Raw genomic sequence first — 22440 nt, forward strand, 5'->3', positions numbered from 1 at the left:
GCAAGCTCCAACTCGGTGTTATACGATCTGTTTTCTCCGTCCCTGCGCCGCGGACGGCGTAGACGAGATGTGCGGCAGAGAAGGAGAAAGAGGAAGAAATACTTCTGTTAAGATTTCTGAACGGCCCAGAGTGCAGCCCTGGGGAGTGATTCCTTCTTCTGTGGGGCCCATATGCAGTCCGCGCGGCCTGTGTTCTGTACACCCGCTGAAGCTGTGTAGGTAGAGAGGGCCTGGGCAGCAGCATCTCCCATTGCTCTTGTGGGGTAGTTGACGGAAAGAGAGGAAGGTGCTCAGGGCTAAAGTCGCACCCCCGATTACGGGGCGGAGTGTTCCTACTTCTGAGCAAAATTTACATTCAGCGTCGTAGCGATTCGGATGCATTACGTGAAGACGCGTAGGCTGTGGGAAGGATCCCGGATTGTATGAGCCGTAGGGTAGTTTGTTTTTCTCTGGAAAGGTCAGGGTAAGGCGAAGGTACTCTGTCTCAGAAGGCGATAATGCTGGGTTATCTCCCTGAACGTGACAAGCGGGTGACTGTCCTCGTGCGCTCCATAGCACGGGAGGTAAAAGCGCAGGCTTGTTGGGTGGGCGTATTTGTTGCCCTCCATTGAAGCGTGAGGGGGTGTCCAGATGAGCTGAATGGAACCGTTTGGGGAGTGGTTTTTTAGCACGCACAGTGCAGGTCAGGATACCCAACCCGAGTGGTAATTCCAGTAGGCTTGCTGGGAATCGGGGACTACCCTCCGAACCCCTGGTTGAGCGAGAGCCCAGGTAATGGCTACCTCTTCTGCTGCCGTCATTTTTTGGGTCCTAAGCGAGGCACACGCGAGGAGGTTGGTTCTGGAGGTAGCCACGATGATGACGTATTGCTGCCCTCGATTTTTGGAGGCGTCTGTGTAGATAACTGCATGATTCCCACCGAGAGGGGTGTTTAGCGCTTGAGCCCGTGCTTTTCGGTGACCCTCGTCATGTGAGGGGTTCATATTTCTAAGCAAAGGGAGCATCTTTAGTTTTAGTCGCCAAGAGTCTGGGAGTACGTCAAGCGGAGTGACATTCTGGGCTGCCCAGGAAATCTGGTGAAGCATGCGGTTACCCATCGCAGTTCTGAGTCGGACCTTCTGGTTAGAAATATGACCTTCTATCAGCTCTTCCACCGTGTTGTGGAGCCCCGTGCTAAGCAGCCTCTGTGTGGACGCACTCATGAGGAGACCAATGGCCTGCTCGACCGCCTTTCTAATCATTATATAAAGCATCTCTATGTCTTCCTTGTCGAGAAGAAGACAGGGGGTGGACGTAAGTAACTCTCGAGAGGACAAAAACTTCAATTAATCGAAAGGCACCGGGTTCCTTTAGGCCTCGCTTCTTGGTGGCAACTCGCCTGATCATGTGTATGATTTGCTTAATGCTGTTTTTGAGGCGCTGCAAGGAGACGTCACTCTTGGTGTTAGCCTCGAGATGTAGGCCAAGGATCTTGATTCTGGGGCTTGGAGTGATGGCCTGGCCATCAAGGAGTATTTTAATGTTTTCCTTGGTTTGGCGTGAGGGCGGACGACAAAGAGCTGTGATTTGTTACGTGAACACTGGAGGCCACAGGCTTTAGCACACTGGCGTACTAGAAGTGATAAGGCATGCATTGGTGTGAGCTTCCTTTAATTTTTGTAGCTCTTAACACATGAGCAAGGTGCGCACAGGGCCGCTAGATGGGCGTGAGTGGTCGCGTGACGCTTTCACGTGGCCTTCAGCGAGAACGCAGGGGGTAAACACGTAGATGTGCGGTGAGTACACCACCTGTCTTCCCAGTCTTCGCGTGGGCTCGTAGCTGAATCGGTAAGACAACGGGCTCTCGCTTTGTTAGTCTATTAGTTCCAGGTTCGATTCCCGGCGGTGCCAGTAAATTCTTTTATTTGTTCGCTGGAGTTTTCTGGTGACACCAACGGTCGCGAAAGAACCCTTGGGGGGTAGAGGTAAAAAGCTTTGCTTTAAAACACAGGTTACATATAAATCAGGACAGAGGAAGAAAACGTCTGACGCGGTGCACTGTCGTTGAGCGACTTACTGTCCGAAGGCAAGTACACTGTACATGTGAGAAAGCGAAACGGAACGTAAGCACTCGCGTTGCGCCTGGCGTCTTGTCTTGTTCTCAGGCCGGGTAGGGGCTCAGGGGAGCTCGGGGCTTGTCGGTGCGGCTGTGGCCGTAAACTGCGTTTTTCTGCGTGTCTTCGGGTGGCAGGCAGCTTTTTTCGTCCGTTTTCGTTTCCGGGAGCGCTGATACGTATCCTAATCGTGCTCTGAATCCGAAATGCGCCTGCCCCCAGGCACAATGAAGCGTTCGCGTAGATTGACGTCCGTTCGTGTCCAGATCACTGTCCGCTTGTTCACAGATGCTCGATGCTGGCGTTTGTTTTTTGTTGTTCTAGATGCTAGAAACTTCGTTAAGAGGGTGTTCGTCTCGTTGAGTTTCGGTGAATTTCACACCTGCTTGATTTTATTGTGTGTGTGCCATGGGATTCACTTCGTCAGACCTGAACTTGACAGTGTTTACGGCGTTGCGTTGGTTGCGCCGCTTCCGTCGGCGATTGTGTTCGTGTAGCTCGTCGCGTGCTTGATGCATGTGGGGGCGTAGACGTCTGGTTTGTCCGGTGGCGAGCTGCGCTGTGTAGGGATTGCATAGTTCGGCGCGTTGAGGACGTCGCTTGAATTGACGCGTGCGTTGCGTATGGTGCGGGAGCCGTTTGGCTTTTCGTTTAGTGTGTGGTAGCGGGGCGTTTTCGTAGGGTGGCATGGCTGATCGGTCAAAGTCGTTGCGGCTCCGTGCTCGCAGTCGCCGTGGTTGTTTCGGAAGTGAAACCGTTGTGGTGGGGAAGCGGGCGTAGTTCGTGCCGTCCGTTCGGTCCCACATTCCTCGGCGTCGCAAGCGTGACTTTATCGTCAGGGCATTCGATGCTTCGTCTGGATCGGGTTCATTCGTTGCCGTTCTTGCCGTGTCCGTGTCGTCGCTCAAGACCTCGTCTTTTGCCCGTTGTTTCGAGAATGCTATAATCGCTATCTCTCCCATACAAGCAGGCTCCGTTTATCGCGAGTCCGCTTGCTCGCGGTTGCGTCCTCTCGTACGAAATGGTGTTTGTCGTGCGAGTCTCGATCGGAGCGCGGCTGCCGGTGATCTTGTTAATTCTGGCTCGGACATGCCGCATGCGCTGGCCGTGTCGTTGCTCGTTGACGGACCTACTTGCACGAGTGTCATGTCGTTCGTCCGCTGGACTCGGGCGGGAGCAGCGGGTGTCGGAGAGCTCGTACTTTCCGGTAGGGTTGAACCGCGTGCGCTGGGTCTTCTGCTGCTTGTGGCCAGATGATTTCTGCGGTTGTAACATTCGCTGGCCAAGTCCGGATAGCACCTGCAGTGGGAGCGGAGGATGTCGCGAACAGCAGTTTCATCCGTGTGTGCTGGCTTGGTGGCGTTCCGTGCGTTGTGCATTTCGTTCGCCGTGGTCAGCTCCACTGGTTCAAGTTGGATGTCGTTCGTCGCCTCTGGTGCGTTGCGTGCGCTGTGCGTCTCGAAAACTCCCCTATAATTGGTGTGCGGTCGTTCGCCACGTATGGTGCATTTCGGCCGCCGTGCGTCTTGCACGCTTGTCGTGGCCATATCCACCAATCCGGATGCGATGTCGTTGGTTGCGTGGACCCGCGCCGGGACAGCACGTGCGGAAAATGTACGTACCGGCTCCGTTGCGTTCCGTGCTCTCAGCGTTCCGTTCGTGTACGTCTGTAGCGGAAGAGCGGGTGCCAGGAACGTGGTGCCTTCTGGCTCGTGCGCGCTGCGTACGTTGCGCGTCTCGTTGCTCGTTGCTGGAATGACCTGCGCGTGGGCGATGTAGCAGAGCAACGTGTGTTCGTGATCTCGCCAGAAATGCACTGACCTTCGATGCGTCTCCGTAATCGTGGCGATTACCTGGGAAAGGTCCGGTGAGCACGCAATCACAATTTTGCATGCGTCGTCTCGTTCATGTGCGTGCCGTCGTGCATTCTGCCTGTGCTCGGATCTCGTGCAGTCCAGGTACCGGGGAAAACGTGCGGCCGACTCTCGCCAGTTGTCTCAGAAAACTTTCTCGTTCATCACGCAGCCTTCTGCTCTCAAACAGCGCTGCTTGCAGGGTCATCTGCCGTTTGTTGTCGGAGGCAGCCTGAAGTAGCGTTGGCGCATTCGTTCGTTTGGAGAGATGGTGACGTTCTTCGTTGTCCTCTAGAAGACGCAAGATGATGTCGTCCTTACGGCCAGAGCAGGGTAGCCCTCGTAATCGTAGTGCGCTCACGAACTGATGTTTCTTCGTAGAGCATAGGACGTAGCGTTCCGTTGAAGTCAGCACTGTGTCGACCACCGCTAGCGTGGAGTGCATCGGTGCCCCATGTCTGCGTGCTGCACTCTCGTACTCGTGGTGCGGTCCGTCCAGGTTGTTCGTCCGTTCCTCCTCCCGTGGCCTTAAATCATGATCCTGTCGACTGCAACATCTTAGCTACGTCGTGGCTCGAATGAAAGGCTAAACAGAAAAAAATAAAATGTTTAATTAATTAGAAATACTAAGATTACATATACATCAGGACCGAGGAGCCCGAGAAGAAAACGTCTTACACGGTGCATTGTCGTAGGGCTTCCCACTGCGCGAAGGCACGTACACGGGAGAGAGTGAAACGGGACGTACGCACTTGCGTTTTGGATCGCGGCTGAATGGCGGGGCAGTTGGCCAGTTGTAGAGAGGGCGCATAATGTACGTGAAGCTACTTAACGGCGACCCCAGTAGCTCCCATGTGTACAGCGGGGCGTGATATTAAGTTGCAATAATGAATTATCTTTATGACGGACACAGACAGACAGACTGACAGGCCAACATTGTCGCGCTCAAGTGGCCAAAGAAAGGCTATCGTCTTTAAAACCATCTGGAAAGAGACGCTGCCGCCGCTGTTCCGAATTCTGCGAACATTGCGCAACCGTACCCCTCGCAACCGCCGCCAGCCCGCAAAGTAAGAGATAAACAGAAAGACGAAAACCGGCCAGCGCGCGAAAAGCCAAAGAGGGAGGTCCCGCCGCGAAAAAGGTACAGGACGGGCACTACGCGTCGTTGTGTCTATTTCCCTTAACAGCTAGGCCAAAACCCGCACGGGTCTGATCTTACTAATTTTTCTATGCGTGTGTGTGCGGTTAACCAGAGCGCCCGACACAAATTTGCTGCACCTGGCGACGCGCCGACGGTGGGCCCGATTCGCGCCTCGGTCAGCCAGCCCGCGGCAGACGTGCCGCAACTGGCGGCACATGGCGCCGCCGAGTCTACTCTCCTTTTCCCATCGAGACGGCCGCACCAAATCATGCCTGGGACGACCGGCCCGCAAAAGACACGCAGCGACGAGTAGACTCTGGAGACGGCGCCGCTGAGTCGCCTCCCCTTTCCCATTCGTGGTTCGGCTGACGCAATCACTTCGCCTGCATTCGCCGGATTCAAACTGCGGCCAGTGACAGTCCTGATTGGAAAGATTGGAACTGCACGCGGCTGCGGCGGAACCCCGGGGGTATAAAACCAGCCCTGAAGCAACGGCTGTGCGGCGGCATTTCATCGGAGGCACTGAGTTGAGAAGTGCCTTTGTGCGAGCCATGTAACGCTCTTGCTACCTTTGTATATATTGTATATGAATGCAGCTTAAAATCACCGTCGGCTCGACAACTTCATCGCTCTCCTCTGCTCCGCGTCGATGGCGGACTGAGCAGGGCAACGTCGCAACATCTATGCATCTGTATTGTTAACCTGTGGCTTTTGTATCTATGTTGTACAACGCGCCCCTTATGTAACACCCCCTGTGGGGTCTTTAAAGGAAAAAATTCCCCGCATTTCCCCGAGGGGAAGAATGTGAAAGTGCGAATGCACGAGTTGAATTTGCGCGGTTCGGTAATGTTCGCGAAAGAGAGATCACACACACACACACAACTACAAAGAAAGAAAGATGCATTTATTCACAGACACCTATTTGTGTTGTCGTTGTACTTGATTGCTAGAGCGGATCTCAGCTTTGAAATTTCGTGTCAGTACTCCTTTAAGCAGGTGCATTACCCTTCTCACGCCCGATTCTTGGCCAATCCCCCACGTGGGTATGTGCCATGTCAGCGGCCAGGCAGCGCGCGCCCATCTCCCCCCGTTGCCAAGGAAGACGAGGAGATTCCTGGCCAATCCCCCACGTGGGTATAAGCCATGTCAGCGGCCAGGCTGCGCGCGCCCATCTCCACGTGCGCGGACATCGCCGGTGGACGCAGGTTCAGGGTCGCTTAAGAAGTGCATTGCACTTAATAAACTGAAGTGAATCGAACAGTGGTGTCTGAGCTAGAATGGCCCAGTCCCAACAGTGTGTGTGTGTGTGTGTTCGGGGGGGGGGGGGGTGGAGAGGGTATCGGTCGCAGTCGAGGGCCGCAGTGCACCCAGTTGCTGCCGGTACTTGGCAGCCGTTACAGCAGCGTAGAACTGCTCTGCCGTGCTTTGTGTACTAGAGAACAAAGTTTGTAGACGCGTTTTTCGGAGGCGTGATAGCTTGCACTGACGTCACTGTATTGCCGTGTTGGTGGGTTGGTTGCAGAGTGGAAATCTGCAGCTCTTATCTCGAGCAACGCGGATGAAGCTGACAGCGATCGATCAAAAAGTGCGGTGACGTCGTTATGTGCAATCCACAGGTTTTACGAGACGTTCCAAGATAGGAGCTTAAGCGACAATCCCGGCGTCTGGCGTTGGCGTTCATCAATTAAAAACAATTCCTTCACGAGGCCACTCACAGTGCGAGCTTAAACTCCGCGGTATAGTTGCTAGCGAGGGGTGGTCGCCCCGCCTGTAAACAGTAGTAAAGGTAGGGGAATAACAACCACCGAAATTCACCATCATCGTCAGCGCCCTCATTACACGGTGGCATAAACGAGAAGCGGCGAATCGGGTTTCCACTCGAAAGTAAAGCCATTCGAAAGCAAAACGCTCCTCCAGCGGCAAGCTGACAGAGCTCTTCGACAAAATATGCGAGGCTAAACAAGGCGCCGTACGCGTTGAACTGGATATTATGATGTCCGATTCACAACTCACAAACGTGCTTAGGTGTACTCGGATATTTTATTTCCATTGCTGGGGCAAATTCCACCGCCGCGCCTGCACGCCGTAGTGCACGGTGGGGCTATATGCTCACTTGTAAATGGCACTACACGAGACCATATTACTAGCGAACCTGAGCAAAATGTTTCAAAACGGGAACCTAATAAAACCATATGGACGCACGTACATCAGCCAAACTGTCGCTTGAATACGCACAGCGAACGTTACAAACCACGCAGTTGGTTTGACGCGAGTTACGTAAATTAACTGCGACTGTTGAAATGAGTGGTTTGGCTCACGAAACGACTACACAGCGTGACATGCGTCTACGGAAACTTCTGAAGACCGAAAAAGAGGGACTTCAGTACGCCTAGTTCGTGCGTTGTTAGCAGCCTCCGCCGCCTCTCCCCTAAAACAATTGGAAGGGAGCAAGCGCAATGAAGCCGCCACGCGTTCAGAGGCCGCGTCAACAAAAATAATTGCGGCAGTCAAGAAGTCCCACCAGAGAAGAGCAACCGCGGCCGCGTTTCCCACCGGGCCCTCACCCCCTCCTTTTTCCCTCTTCACCGTGACCCCTTTGCGAGCGACCGCCGAAAAACGCTTACAGTGCCAAACAGAGACCGGGAAAAGAGGGAGGTGCAGTTTTCGTTGTGTAATTTTACCATGCTTGACAGTTAAGGTGCACAGCGGCACCGCTAAATATTTGCGACTCGTACACGCGCGTCCAGACTCGAGCTCGTGATAAAACTTGTTTGCACTACTGTACTCAGGAGGGCATATACTCATGAATACACAGTACTCATGAGTACACAGTATTCATGAGTATTGTACTCATGAGTGCTGTATACTCATGAGTACTGTATACTCATGAGTACTGTGTATTCATGAGTACTGTGTACTCATGAGTATGAGTACTCATACTCATTAGTACTCAAACTCGTGAGTACTCATACTCATACTCATGAATACTGTACTCATCAGTACTCACACTCATGAGTAGTGTACTCATGAGTACTGTACTCACGAGTAATGGACTTACCCCTGTACTCACTCGTCATCGTACTCACTGTTTTTTTCTGGGTGTGTGATCACTCATCATCGTACTCACTCGTGAGTTTTAGTACAAATGAGTACAAATGAGTGTACTCACGAGTGAGTACGCCGACCGATGCCAATTCCCAGCAAGCCTACTGGAAGTACCAGTCGGGTTGGGTGTCTTCACCTCCACTGCGCGTGCTAAAAAACCACTCCCCAAACGGTTCCATTTAGCTCATCTGGACACCCCCTCACGCTTCAATGGAGGGCAACAAATACGCCCACCAAACAAGCCTGCGCTTTTACCTCCCGTGCTATGGAGCTGCACGAGGACAGTCACCCGCTTATCACGTTCAGGGAGATAACCCAGCATTATCGCCTTCTGAGACAGACCGCACCTTCGCCTTACCCTGACCTTTCCAGAGAACAAACAAACTACCCTACGGCTCATACACTCCGGGCTCCTTCCCACAGCCTACGTGTCTTCACTTAATGCATCCGAATTGCTACGACGCTCAATGTAAACTTTGCTTAGAAGTAGGAACACTCCACCCCGTAATCCGGGTGTGCGACTTTAGCCCTGAGCACGCTCCTCTCTTTCCGTCAACTACTCAAAAAGAGCAATGGGAGATGCTGTTGTCCAGGTCCTCTCAACCTACCCATCTTCAGCGGGGTGGACAGAACACAGGCCGCGCGGTCTGCATACGGGCCCCACAGAAGAATGAATCCCTCCCCAGGGCTCCACTCTCGGCCGTTCAGAAATCTGAACAGAAGTATTTTTTCCTCCTTCTGCTCCTTCTCTGCCGCAAATCTCGTCGCCTCTATCCACGGCGCAGAGACGGAGAAGTCAGATCCTCTAACACCGGGTTGGAGCTTTAATTTTATAAAAAAAGTTTCCACTCTTGTGCTACACCAATACAACTCAGCCAAACACCGTTCATGCGTCATGCATTGATTCAACCTTACCAAGAATACCTCTTTGAAGTAATAAATGGCGTGGTTAAGTGCAATTCACTTTTCTCTGGTTTTACTACTTGTAAAGCAATGTGAGTGAATTTAATTGACGTCGCATGGGAAATCGTTATGGGTGCCGTTTACAGCTTAGCTTTCCAACCACATTCACGGGGTGGATTGGCGCGATTTTTTTTTGGTGCTGGTTAGCGGCAACAACCGTGTTTAAGAAAATGTCCTTCGAAACAGCGGGCCACGCAACCACAGCAGTATTGTACTGTAGCGACACCGCCATCATCATCATGAGCGCAACAATCATCACCGGCGGTGCTTGCCCGGTGTCGTCAGCACCGACACGCGCCAACAGATGGAACACGACCGAGCGCCTGGGCGGTCGCTTGCCATCGCCGCTCTCGAAGTTCCGGCCGGGGCTTGCACACCCGAATAAATATATGAGAGCCACAGTGCATCATCGAGTTCACGGCTCCCTTTCCTACATGTGGTGACCCGGACGTAATCCCCGGCCAGCGGCACACAGACATGGAGACGAGGGGGGACCCGCCGATACCGGTGTTCGACGCACGCCAAGTCAGAGGATGGTTCTTCAATTTCGAGGCTACCCTCTGACTCAACCACGTCAGTGTACAGCCTCTGAAGCACTCGATCCTCTGGGAGACGCTTCCGCTAGAGCTCCGCTGCGTCCTCGCCCTCCCACCACCCAGCGCCACCCCCTACGGTGACCTTCGCGCTGCCGTGCTCACGCACTACTGCTTCGGGGACTACTGCTTTCGGCCTGCAGCAGATGAGGTAACGGCATGGTCCGCGCACGCTTCGCCGCCGCTTGCAGCACACGAGGTACCCGCACGGCTTGCACACACTACGCTGCCCCACACGGTACCCTCCGTGCCAGCCAGCACGGCGACGTCCTCCACCACCGAGGCCGACGACCTGCTCTCCATCTGCAGCATGGCAGCCCCACATTCACCGACCGGACTTGAACCCGACAAGATCGCATGCGCTCACCCGACGACCTCCCGCCTCGCCCGCTTCTGCCACGCCACGCGAAGGCACTGGTGAGCCAAACAATACTGAAGCCGCCGAACCTACACCAACGACACTTGCAGCGGACGACGTCACGGAAACCCGCCAGTCACAGTCCGCCTCGACCGCTTCTACTGCCCCAGCCGAGGGCTCCGGTGAGCGTCTTTCCTCCGTGACCAGGCAATCTTTCCGAACCCTGTCGCACGATACGCCAGCGTTGCACGTCAACTCCGCCACGACGTTGACGCAGCGCCCTCCTCTACTGCAATCGCAGCCCGACTCGTGTGAAGCGTACATTGTGGCCCTCTCCGCGCACACCAACAACACGGCCGCGAACACTGCTCTGCATCAAACGCCCCGAGAGCATCTCGTAAACCGCGACGTGCAGGATGACCAGGAATGCGTTCGTGAAACTCAATGCCGACGTCGCCATCGACGCCGTTAGCGCCCGTCGCGGAAACGAGTTTCATCGCTGGTACTTCTGCGGCGCACTCTTACGGGACCTCATCGTCATCTTGACCAGCGTCTTTTGTACACGCGCTGTCAACGGCGAGTGGGCACGTCAGCTGGCCTTCCGTCAGCATCATGCCGAGACCATTTCTGTTTCTTCTGCAGATACTTCTGTTCGGCGTGAAGGCGAAGGCCAGCGTATCGCATCCCACAGCGTGCTTTATCGTTGCCGCGTCTGGTTCCTACGGCGCCTGCACGGACGAACCACTACGACATGGCGATGACTGGGACTCGTTTCGCCTGGCCGGAGCAACATCGACAGCACTGCCTATAAAAGAACCGCAACCGGACCGTCTCTTCAGTGGGCACGTCAGCTGGCCTCCCGTCAGCATCATGCCGAGGCCATTTCTGTTTCTTCTGCAGATACTTCTGTTCGGCGTGAAGGCGAAGGCCAGCATATCGCATCCAACAGCGTGCTTTATCGTTCCCGCACCTGGTTCCTACGGCGCCTGCTAGGACGAGCCACTACGACATGGCGATGACTGGGACTCGTTTCGCCCGGCCTGAGCAACATCGACAGCACTGCCTATAAAAGAACCGAATCCGGACCGTCTCTTCAGTGGGCACGTCAGCTGGCCTCCCGTCAGCATTATGCCGAGACCATTTCTGTTTCTTCTGCAGGTCAGTAACTATACTTCAACCACTAAAACGAGCAATCCGTTCCTTATCCAGCTGACGTGCCCACATGCGATTTGTTCCTTCGTCGAAGATTTTGTATTGTCCTTGCTGATGATGTGTGGGGACGTTGAACCTAACCCAGGCCCTGAAATAGAAAAAATGTTGGAGGACCTTCTCAACGGTCAAAAAGAAATTCACAAATGGCTAGGTTCAATTGAACTGAAACTGCTAACTGTCGAGGCACTTGCATCCAACGTTAAGGAGCTAAACTCTGAAGTGTCTAGTCTCGAAAAAAAATATCCGAAGCTTGGAAACAAAGTTGGTTGATTTAGAGGATCGCAGCTGACGTAACAACGTACTAGTGTTTGAAATTGCGGAGAAGCCTGGGGAAAAACTGATGATCTCACGCAAAGTGTAGTTGAAGGGGTATTTAAAAAAATTTTCAAACCTAATGCAGTCAAAAGAAACAATTTATTAGATAGCGCAGCCGAGGAAAGGAAAGCGGGTGTAAAAGTAAGGCTCGCTTATGATAAGATCAAAATTAACGACGTGTTATATCAGTGGGATGACGATCACAAGTGCAGGACAGTTGTGGGTGATCGCGACCACAACGGAAGTTCTAATCAATGAACCGAACCTTCCTTTGTCGCGGCTGCAGTGAGCTCTCGCCGACATGCGCACACGCCGAATACTGATACGTCCATCTTGTTCACGAATATACGAAGTGTTGTTCGCAATCGGGATCACTTGCTAAGCGCCATCGATGCAACTTCCGCAGATATTGTTATTTTGACGGAGACGTGGTTGAACGATTCCGTTCGGGACAGCGAAATTTTTTACTCTCAGAAGGGCTATTCAGTGTTCAGATGTGACCATGCTGGACGCCGTGGGGGTGGGGTCTTGGTAGCTGTAACGGACAACAATCAATGTTTTAAGTTCGATATCGCATCAACCCTCGAGTTTATTTGTGCACATATGAAAATTGCATTCCAGAAGTTTTTGTTCTGCGTCTGTTATAGACCACCCTTGGCTCGCACTGGTTTCTGCACGGACCTGAGGGATGCTCTTAATACCGCGCATAACATGTTTCCTAATCTTCCATTTTTTCTTGTTGGAGATTTTAATTTTCCTAAAATCGACTGGTCCAACCCGTCCTATGTCATAAATGACAGGCCGAGTGAGTCATGCGATTTTTTTAGCCGTGTGTTCTGAATTTTCGTTAACACAGCTTATAAGCGAACCAACTCGGGTAACACCATCCGCGTCCAGCATATTAGATTTAGTGCTAACCTCATCACCCAATCTTGTTTCAAGTGTAACCTACCTACCCGGAATTAGCGACCATTGCTTACTCAGCGTTACGTTAAGCTTACCTGCATGCACATCACCTAATTCAAGAAAAAAAATTCGTAATTATGCGAAAGCCAACTTTGGTGGCATTACAACGCCCTGGAGGAATTTATTGACCCATATATGGCACATTTTAATGAGCGTTCGGTCGAACAGAACTGGTCTATTTACAAAAGGAAGCTCCATAGCTTAATTCACACACGCATTTCACGAAAAACCATCACAACAAATCGACATTACCCGTGGTATAACCAAACGCTAAAAAGACTTGCAAGCAAGAAACGCCGGTTGTTCCAAAGAGCACGATCATCAGGAAATCCTGCTCCGCGACCACACCAGGATGTTTAAACAAACTTTTAAAGAAGCTAAACACAACTTTCATACCGTCACTTTGCCGTCGATGCTAACAAATAATCCAAAAAAATTTTGGAGCGTAGTAAACAAGACCGACAAATCGACAATATCTTTACATGACTCTGGATTAACTCCTGTGCCGCCCAGTCAGTGTGCCGACTTGCTTAACGAAACATTCAGGCAAGCTTTTTCTCCTATAAGTAATGAATGCTTACCAGAATACAATTGCCAAACTATGCTTCCAATGGATCCAATCACTTTTGACTTTGATGGGATTGTTAAAATAATTGATCGCCTCAAAATCTGTTCTTCTGCTGTACCGGATGATATTAACAGTAAAATACCAAAAAATACTAAACTTTATTCCGCTATTATTTTGTACAAAATATTTCAACAATCCATGGAGACGGGAATTCTACCCGAGGACTGGTTAATAGGTGGGGTGGTTCCACTTCACAAATCTGGCGATAAGCATGTGGCCATTAATTATCGACCAATATCTCTCACTAGTATCCCTTGCAAGATCATAGAGCACATCATAGTTTCACACTTAACACGTTTCCTGGAATCATCGTCTTTTTTCACACCGGCACAACATGAATTTAGAAAGTTCTTTTCGTGTGAAACACAGCTATTGACATTTACTGATGATGTATTATCCATTCTAGACAAAGGTTGCGAAGTAGATTGCGTTTATTTAGACTTCAGTAAAGCTTTTGATAAAGTGCCGCATAACTTGCTTCTAACCAAATTGAAAGCCTTGAATATTGACGCTAACATACTAACATGGATAGAATACTTCCTTACTAATCGCTCCCAGTATGTCTTCGCTAACGATCACTGTTCTTCTTCCGTATCTGTTACATCAAGAGTTCCCTAAGGATCCGTATTACGACCTCTTATGTTCCTAGTTTATATTAATGATTTACCTAATTCTCTTACCTCCTCAATTAAACTTTTTGCTGATGACTACGTAATTTACCGAGAAGTCAAAACTACTAATCATACCGTCTTACTACAGGCTGATCTTGACCACATCTTGGATTGGTGCATTAAATGGAAAATGAGTCTTAACCCAACTAAATGCAAAGTTATGCGGTTTTCGCGTCGAGCTGCGTCAGTTGCTCCCGCGTATAACATTCACAGCACTACACTATCGGTTGTTACCTCCTACAAATATCTTGGTGTACTCTTAACTCCTAATCTTACCTGGAATAAGCATGTAACGTACATCATATCAAATGCTAACCGCATGTTAGGTTATCTGAAACGAAATTTCAAAGTTGCAACGCCATCAGTAAAGCTTCTTCTGTATAATTCATTAGTCAGGTCTAAACTTGAGTATGCCGCATCAAGCTGGGACCCACACACCAAATTACTAACGGAGGCACTTGAAGCGGTTCAGAACCGTGCAGCTCGCTTTATTACTGGTAATTATAACCGTCTAGCTAGTGTCACCGCAATGAAAAATGCGTTATCACTACCCAATCTTGCATTGCGCCGCAAGGTAGCACGTCTTTCCCTATTCTTTAAAATTTATCATCAGAACACAGACCTAAAAAATACACTCCTAAACGATCCCACTTACATTTCACGAGGCATTGGTAATCCTCGCAAGGTTGGCATTCCGCGTTGTCGCACTGCTGCATATTCCAATTCATTTATTCCTAACACAGCGTCAGAGTGGAACCACCTACCAGCATCAATTGCGCTTATCAACGATTTTGATGGATTCAAAAGACGTTTGAATGACCTGTATTCTATCAGCTGATTGAAGTATTTCATTGTTGTACAATGTTTCATATATTCCGTTACTGTACTTTGTTTTATAATTCTTTTTCATGGGTCATCTGTTCACAGTAGCATTTACACTTTGTCACTGTCATGCCGTATTTGTTTTTGGTCCGTGTTTCATTACGAGTATGAACGCGCCTACAGATTTTTGGCTGTATTACTATCTTTTTTCCTTTGCCTTGTACACGCGTTGCCAAGGTGTCTTATGTTTGCCATTTTTTTGTTTGTGTTGCACTGCTCATGTACCACTCCCCTCAGTAATGCTCCTGGGCCATGAGGGTATCTTCAATAAATAAATAAATAAATAAATACTGTTTTGGGCCCATCATCGGCGTTCCGGGGATTGGGCGTTTCGAGCCCGCGCAACGAGGCTGCACCCGAACCAGTCTTCTACACGTCGCCATCAAGCCTATAAGCGTGCTCGTACTCGCAGTAAAAGACAGTGGACATGCGTCACCAAATGCTGCGCGTAGAGCGCCCATTCGGCAAACATGGACTTGTCGTCTACGCAGCGGCAGCGGCTGGCGTCACTTTTTCTTCGGGGCTGCTACACACTACGCCAACTCGTCCCATCATCCACAGCCAGCCTCGTCCACCAGAGGTTTCCCCTCGTCCCGGACGCAACTTCGCCGCCGACCAGGACCGTGCCGTTAGTCAACCCCTGCCACTTGACCACTGACTGTCCACGGACTCTTCCTGTACATACCTGTACATAGTTTTCACATATTCCTCATAACGCGCAATGCGCTTGGGGGGGAGCCCTGTAGCGACACCGCATCACCAGCGGTGCTTGCCCAGTGTCGTCAGCACTGACACGTGCCAACAGATGGAACACGACCGTTCAGCTAGGCGGCCGCTTGTCCACGCCGCTCTCGAAGTTTCGGCCGGGGCTTGCACACCCGAATAAATGTAGGAGAGCCACAGTGCATCACCGAGTTCACGGCTCCCTTTCCTACAGTACCTTAAGCTAGCTTACGCAGGTATACCCGGAAATTCTGCTTCACTTGCAGACACAAATGAATTTTTGGGAAGACATTTTCCCAAACAGCAAGTTCAGCAGTCTTGCAACAAAAAATGAAGGCCCTAGGACTGGTTTTTATTTTTTTATGAAAGCTTTTAAGTCGACCAACCAGTCAATAGGGAAATGAATTTTTTGATACGACACCATCTCTTCCTGTAAGAAAGCTTTCGCTTTACAAATAAACGCAGCCTGGAGCACGGCAAGTGCACGGTGACGTTCTTGCACTTGGAAATGGCAGTATACGTGATTTAGGTTTGCTACAGTAAACATTAAATTTTACTTACTGTTAAAATGCCTACCTACAACACATAATTATTCTTAATGAATTTTTTGAAAACTATGAAGTCACACAAACTTGCAATGTGAAGGTCACTAATTATCTACCTTGTGATCACAAATTATATGTCAACATATCCAAGATACGTACAAGGCAGAACCAACAAATGGAGCAAATGTTTTGTTTAGTGAAGAAAATATTAAAGGGACCCAGCAATTGTACTTGTTGCTTTTAATTTTAGCCTATAACACAGTTGTGTGGATGCAGTTCTGACACTCACCTCTATTCTGACACAAACCTTCTGCTCCTTAGAAGGTGGGACAGGCTGTTTATGCAATATGTTGTGGACGCCTAGCTACTGTAGGAAAAGTTAACATAACATTAATTGGAAACTTTTTCTAGATGCAGCACAGTAAAAACTCTGATAATTTCTCCTTCAGTTTGTTCAAACAAAATACAAAATGGTTTTAGCTGGCTATTCTTTCACTGTATTGAAAGGCCATATTCATTCAGTTAAGTCATACTTTCTATATTGTCCACCCCACAAAATATCTACTGCTTCATCACCACCAGCTAAGAAATTGTGTCCATATGTTGCAATCACAGTAAAACAAAATTCAATATAATGCCCTCCCTCCCCCCCCCCCAAACACGCCATCAATTCTTAGGCCACTGGCCACCCCTTTGCCCCGTAAAGATTTATACATACATAAAGCACATCAAGGTTTAAAAAAGAACTTTGATAGTAAACGAATGTTCGAAATAAAGCAAAAGTTTACTGTAGAATACCTTTCTTAACTACTTGGTATTCAGCTAGATTAGACCAAATTCAGAGTTTGGTCAGTTTCAAAACACCCATTTTGGACGTGGTCTGATGGTTTGAAAATGACCACTCTTGTTATACGGGATGTTTTCTATTTTTAAAGTTGTGCTTACCAGTGAATGGCCAATAAACTATTTGAGGGCTTTTCACCTCTGCTCAGTGTTTGTTTCGTCTAGTTGAGGTAGGAAAATGTTAAAAAATTTGATTCAGATCCATGCCCAATCATAATGTGCACTGTTATCTTATCCAGAGTCATATATTTGAGCACTCTTGATGATTATAACAAACTCTAGAGGTCCCTACAAGTTTCAAATCATGACAGTAGACTGCATGTGCAAAGTATAGTCTACAAATACATAACTTTTTGTTCATGAACAAAAATTAAAGATATTGAGCAACCGCACTTGTTAATATTCAATGCTAGTCTTGCTGGCTGTTCGCAACGAGGACATGGTTTTAAGTTGCAATGTGCAAGTTCCTTGCACCCTTTCCTTTGTTTTTTTGAAATGTAGTTGTTGTGTACTTGTTGTTCTGTGGTATTAGTGTACTTGTCTTGTGGGCAACTGCGTACAATTTGCTTATAAATAGCTCTGTGTAAATCCACCCCCCCCCCCAACCCCATTTTTTTCTTCTTTTCACATCTCCTGAAAGTGTTCCTTGGGTACGTCTTTGCTTGTGTTACTCCTGCACTTAGCAGCTGCTCACGGATTGCTCGTAAATGGCACTGTGTAATCACACACATGCACACACATTTTTCTTGTCGCATCTCTTGAAAATGTCTGAAATGTGTTTTCTGTACACGTGTTCTTTTGTGAGTGTCGGTGTGCTTACTGCACACCTTGTTCAACTTTATTATAAATTTCAGTGTTTTAGATATTCGATTGTAATCCATGTCCTCTTCCTCTAATTCTCTAATCTGTTACCACCTCCTTGCAGCCCCCCACACTCGCAGGCATTCTGGTGTCCGCATTCTGGTGTCTGGTGTCCACGGCACGACAAATCACACCTGCTTGAACTATTTGGTCAAATTTGGACAAATCACACTTGAACTATTTGGTCTACCATTCGGCCGACCATTCAGTAACCGTAGATTAGACTGGGAAATTTACACACATGGCACTTCCACCCAGTTGCAATGTGAACCGACAGCATAATATTAAGCCACATTTAAACACGACACATACAAATACACTCCACACGCAGTATATGAGAAAAGTTTGCCAAGAGGATTACGTTCCCTGCATTAGACCGGTCAGAGGTCAATTTTTAAGATTTCTCAGCGCTTTTCCTTCGTCTTGATGCGAATGAAAACAAGAAAAAAAGAAACGGGCAATTCCACCTCCCCCGAGAAGGAAGCTGGCCTACAATTGTAAAAAGTGGCCACTGCAGATAGGCCTGCTGAGAATGAGGCACCCATATTGATGCGGGGAAAGAAAGGAAGCCGGTGTTCACGGAGGTTGGGGTTAGAAACATACATCTGCTTCATCGATGATGGCTCATTCCATTCGCATGGGTGAAAAGCATCTGGATGAGATCCATTTAGGCATGCGTGTGAGCTTTCACGCAGTGGTGCGAAAATGACAGCATTAGAGGTGTCTGCTGAGCCGCTCTTGCTGGTGGCCTTGTCGTCCTGGTGTGGTTGTCAACATCTGAAAGTAATTACTTGAGAAAGGTGAACTGTCTTCATGAAGGTGAGTTGACGCGACAAAACGGGGCAAACAGGACAATTCTTGGTGTTAGGCTTGAGTGTCTTCCCTTTTAGGTTCCCTTATTTTAAGGTTTCACAATGTGCAATTTTGACTACCCGTAGGGTTTTTGCACGTTTAATTAGGTACGCTGTATTAGTTGGGTTTTGATCTATTACTTAGTTTTATACCGTAGCCAAAAAGCACCAGATTTACTTGTCACACTAACTGTAACAAGTTACTTTTGGAAACTGTAACTCTTACTGTAACAGAGTTACTTTTTTGGTTTGTGTAAATGCAACACTTATTTTCACTGGTATACCGTGCGCATTACTGGCTGTCTCTTGGCTTTGCACTCTTCCGTACTCAACACTAGTGTGTCAATAACTTTCACCGCTACTGTGTATTCTACACACAGCAGGCATTGAGTGGGAGCTGACCAAATAAGGCCTTGGTTTTTGGCTTGAGATTTAGCACGAGGGGCATAGATGACAGATGCAGATACCGGGTCTGATTATTTGGTTGCCATTGCAGAATGGTCATCGGTGCTTCAGGTATTACTGAACGCTTCCCATGCTGAGATCATGAAACTGGGCCAGTGGTTCAACACCAAGAAAATGGCAGTTGTCGGCCTCACTGGTGGGAAGAACACAGAGAGTACGCTAACACTGGGCGGAGAACATCTCACCACTCGAGCGTTGCACAAGTACCTCAATGTGTGTTTGGGGGCGGACGAGAACTTGTGTGGTGAACGGGGGGAAAAGCTGCGGCAGTCTGCACTACGGGCTCGGGCATCCTTAGATGCCGGGTGCTGTGGGGCTGCAACCGCTTTGGTATGGTAAGCGAACTGTGGAAGCTAGTTTATGTGCCAACCCTGACGTTTGCCAACGCTGTGATCTGCCTGTCATCGGAGACCAGGGAATTGATAGAGCGACAGCAAAGTGATTTGGGTCGTATGGCAGGTCGATCTTGCAGGGCGATCTTGGCCTGTCCTCATTTGAAGCAAAGGAAGCCTCCAGAAAGCTTGCATTGAATGGCTCCCAGCAGTTTATCAGGTGTGAGTGCTGGGCCCGTTGCGTCTTTCAGTACCTGGAGGCAATGTTGTGCTTGCCCACCTAGTGGACGCGTAGACTCTACAGGTTAGAGCAAAACTACGACCTCTTCCAAGAGCCCGTGGAGGCTTACTCGGTACGTCGTAGGCACAGGAAGGGCGGCAGAGGATTGGTGAGGTAGAAGAGGAGGAGTGGCATCGTGTGGGCTCCAAAAAATCATCTCTAGCCTTGTATAGAGCCCACAAAACCATGATCGGCTAGGTGCAACTGTACGACAACAGCCTTGGCAGCATGCTCCTTTTCGAGGCTCGGGCAAGGCACCTCGTACGCTGATACAGCAAGAGAGGCTGGACAACTCACTATGAAATTTGACGTGTCGTGCGTGTGTGCACGACGATGAAGCAGTGGAGAATGTGGTCATTAAGGGTGATTGATTTGGACTGAGCACCAAAGACACGGGGTGTGAAGGCAACGCATCCACTGCATGTTGCTCTAGGGTTCGATGGACTGCAGCAGGCTTTGTAGTTGGGCAAGTTGGTACATAGCTTTAACAAAACAGCGCGAAGCACGGGACAAAGGGAAGATGAAGACAACACAAGCGCTGACTATCAACTGTTTATTTGAAAGCAAAGAACGAAATATATAGGCGAAATGTTATCAAACATTAACCGCACGCATGATCAGTGAATGAATTAGGTTATTTGCTAACAGAGGGAAAGTCACAATCAATGGAAGACGCTAGCTTGACATGTATGATTTTTCTTTTTCCAGGAGAGCTACTGAAGGGGTGCTTACACACGAGGTTCCTCTTTTGTGTATCGCAGACGCTTCACAAATTTCGCGCGTGCGCTGGCCCTTGTATCTTCGTAAGATACATTTGTCGAACTGTGGTGTACATCGGCAGGCCTTGACGTGTTGGGCAAGCATGCTGCCCGTGCTGGTCTTCTATACTAAAACCCTAAAACTCTAAAAAAGTGCTATACTAAAACTCTAATGTTTCGCGTATGCGTCACAACGCTGTGATCAGTCCACCCCTTGGGATATCTGCGGTATACCAAGAAAGAACTTGAAGTTCTGCGGAAATGCCTGCGAAAAAGCGAGTACTTGATTACGTCGGGAGTAGCTCGCGAGAACGCGGGCTCGTTATCAGAGGCGTCTGTATCGTTGTAAAATAGCGCAGAAAGTTAGGCGAGTCTGCGAGGTCCCATGGGCTGAAAACCGCAGGCCACCCAGACTAACAAGAAATTGTTAGTAGGCACTCACTCAACTCGAGATTTATGTCATGGAATCGAACTGGCAAAGACAAGCCAGGCAATGCAATGGACGAGCCCCAACTAGCTCACGCCAGCCCCTAATGACAGCTAGTGACACGGATGGGCTGCTAGCATGCATGTCGTGCAAATTAGCTTACGAGTGAGCTTTGGATATATCATGCATGCCCTAATCCCAGTACTTGGGCAGAGTAGCACTGATTACGTGGGTTGAATCATATCTGTGCTGTGCCTCACAGCCGCCCGCCTGGAGTAGAGACTGACACAGGTGCGGCCCCTTTTAACTTAATTATCTGTCAAATTATTCACTTGTTCCAGGCGAATGAAGTGAATGTGGCCCACTTGATAAAGGCTCATAGCTACGAAGAGCTCACGTTTTCGCTGTAGGAAGAAAAATGCTGGCTGATGCGCAAGCACTTCTTGCTGTGGCGTACTTAAATCGTTCGACAATGCGCAAGTCCAGCGCAGCCGCTTCTGTCGAAGCACAGTGTAGTTCTAGGTGTGGTGCTCACAAAGTGCTACTGAGCAGGCATCTTTCAATCCAGCATTGTTTCTAGCTAATGCCAAGGGCTTGACAGATATGCAGATATGGGAGCATAAAGGGGCCGCTCATGTGTCAAGCACCGGTCTCTGCACCTTGCAAACTGCCGTCGATGCCGCATCGATGTTGCTCACCACGCGCTTTCATGGAATGCAAAATTTTGTCTCCCCTTGTGAATATTTGAAAACACACTGAATAAATTGTTTGTTGGTAGTTATTGTCAGCATATTAATACTGTTTTTGTCTGCTACTTACCACTTGTGGTAGCTCGGTCATCAATGTGCAGAAGCAAATTTTTTGACAGTGATAACAAGAACTCATGGTATCAATAAATTCGTAACTCTGTGGACTACGCCTTATTGCCCATGTGTTTACCTTCTGTGCACTAGCCTCAAATTTGACTTGAAAGCCAAACCAGAGCACTGGGATTTGACCGCAGAATTTTGTAACACACGAGCACCGACATGACTGCAACGGCGCATCACCTGAGGCGGTGCATGCCTGTTGTAAAGCTGACGCAGTTCACGTGTGTGTGCTTTCGAAATTGTGTGCATGTCTTTTTACTCATTTCAGTGATCAAGCTGGGAATTATCTGAACTGCTGCAATGTACAATGCCAGAAGTCACCATGCCTGGCTTGTAACCAGGTGCGTACAATGGGGTACCGTGGCATAGATGTTAAAAGTAGGGCTGCATGTTATCATGTTCTGATGACAGATTGGGCAAGACTTCTTTAGGCACTTGTGGTTATCAAACATGGACGCTCAAGGGACGCAAAAAATTTGTGCAGCGAATCTTTTGTCGTGGTGCACTTCACACGTTTCTTGCATGAGAACTTAGCACTTACGCTGATTGTTGGTGCAGCCAACAACGGCGTAATCGCGCCCGGATGAGTAGCTTCTGTACATCGCCAAGTATAAAGGCAATGACGGCAACCTGCCCATTATTAAGAAACTAAATGTCAATACGGAACAAAAAGTCGGCAGTCCTGCTGGCACGGCGAAACGTTGCC

At 49.2% G+C, this 22440-nt stretch overlaps 1 protein-coding gene across 1 annotated transcript in view; it reads right to left on the reverse strand.

The window, feature by feature from the left end:
* Positions 1-9871: 9871 nt before the first annotated feature.
* LOC144160808 (uncharacterized) overlaps positions 9872-22440 on the reverse strand; it is a 29555-nt gene continuing 16986 nt past the window's right edge. The window contains exons 3-4 of the mRNA XM_077691963.1: positions 9991-10051; positions 9872-9885 (exon numbers count right to left, since the gene is read on the reverse strand). Of these exons, the coding sequence (XP_077548089.1) occupies positions 9872-9885; positions 9991-10051 (75 nt within the window). The remainder of the gene's footprint in view (positions 9886-9990; positions 10052-22440) is intronic.

Source organism: Haemaphysalis longicornis, unplaced genomic scaffold, assembly GCF_048455015.1.
Source record: "Haemaphysalis longicornis isolate Haplotype H1 unplaced genomic scaffold, Haemaphysalis longicornis Haplotype H1 scaffold_11, whole genome shotgun sequence".
In the NCBI taxonomy this organism is placed as follows: Eukaryota; Metazoa; Arthropoda; class Arachnida; order Ixodida; family Ixodidae; genus Haemaphysalis; species Haemaphysalis longicornis.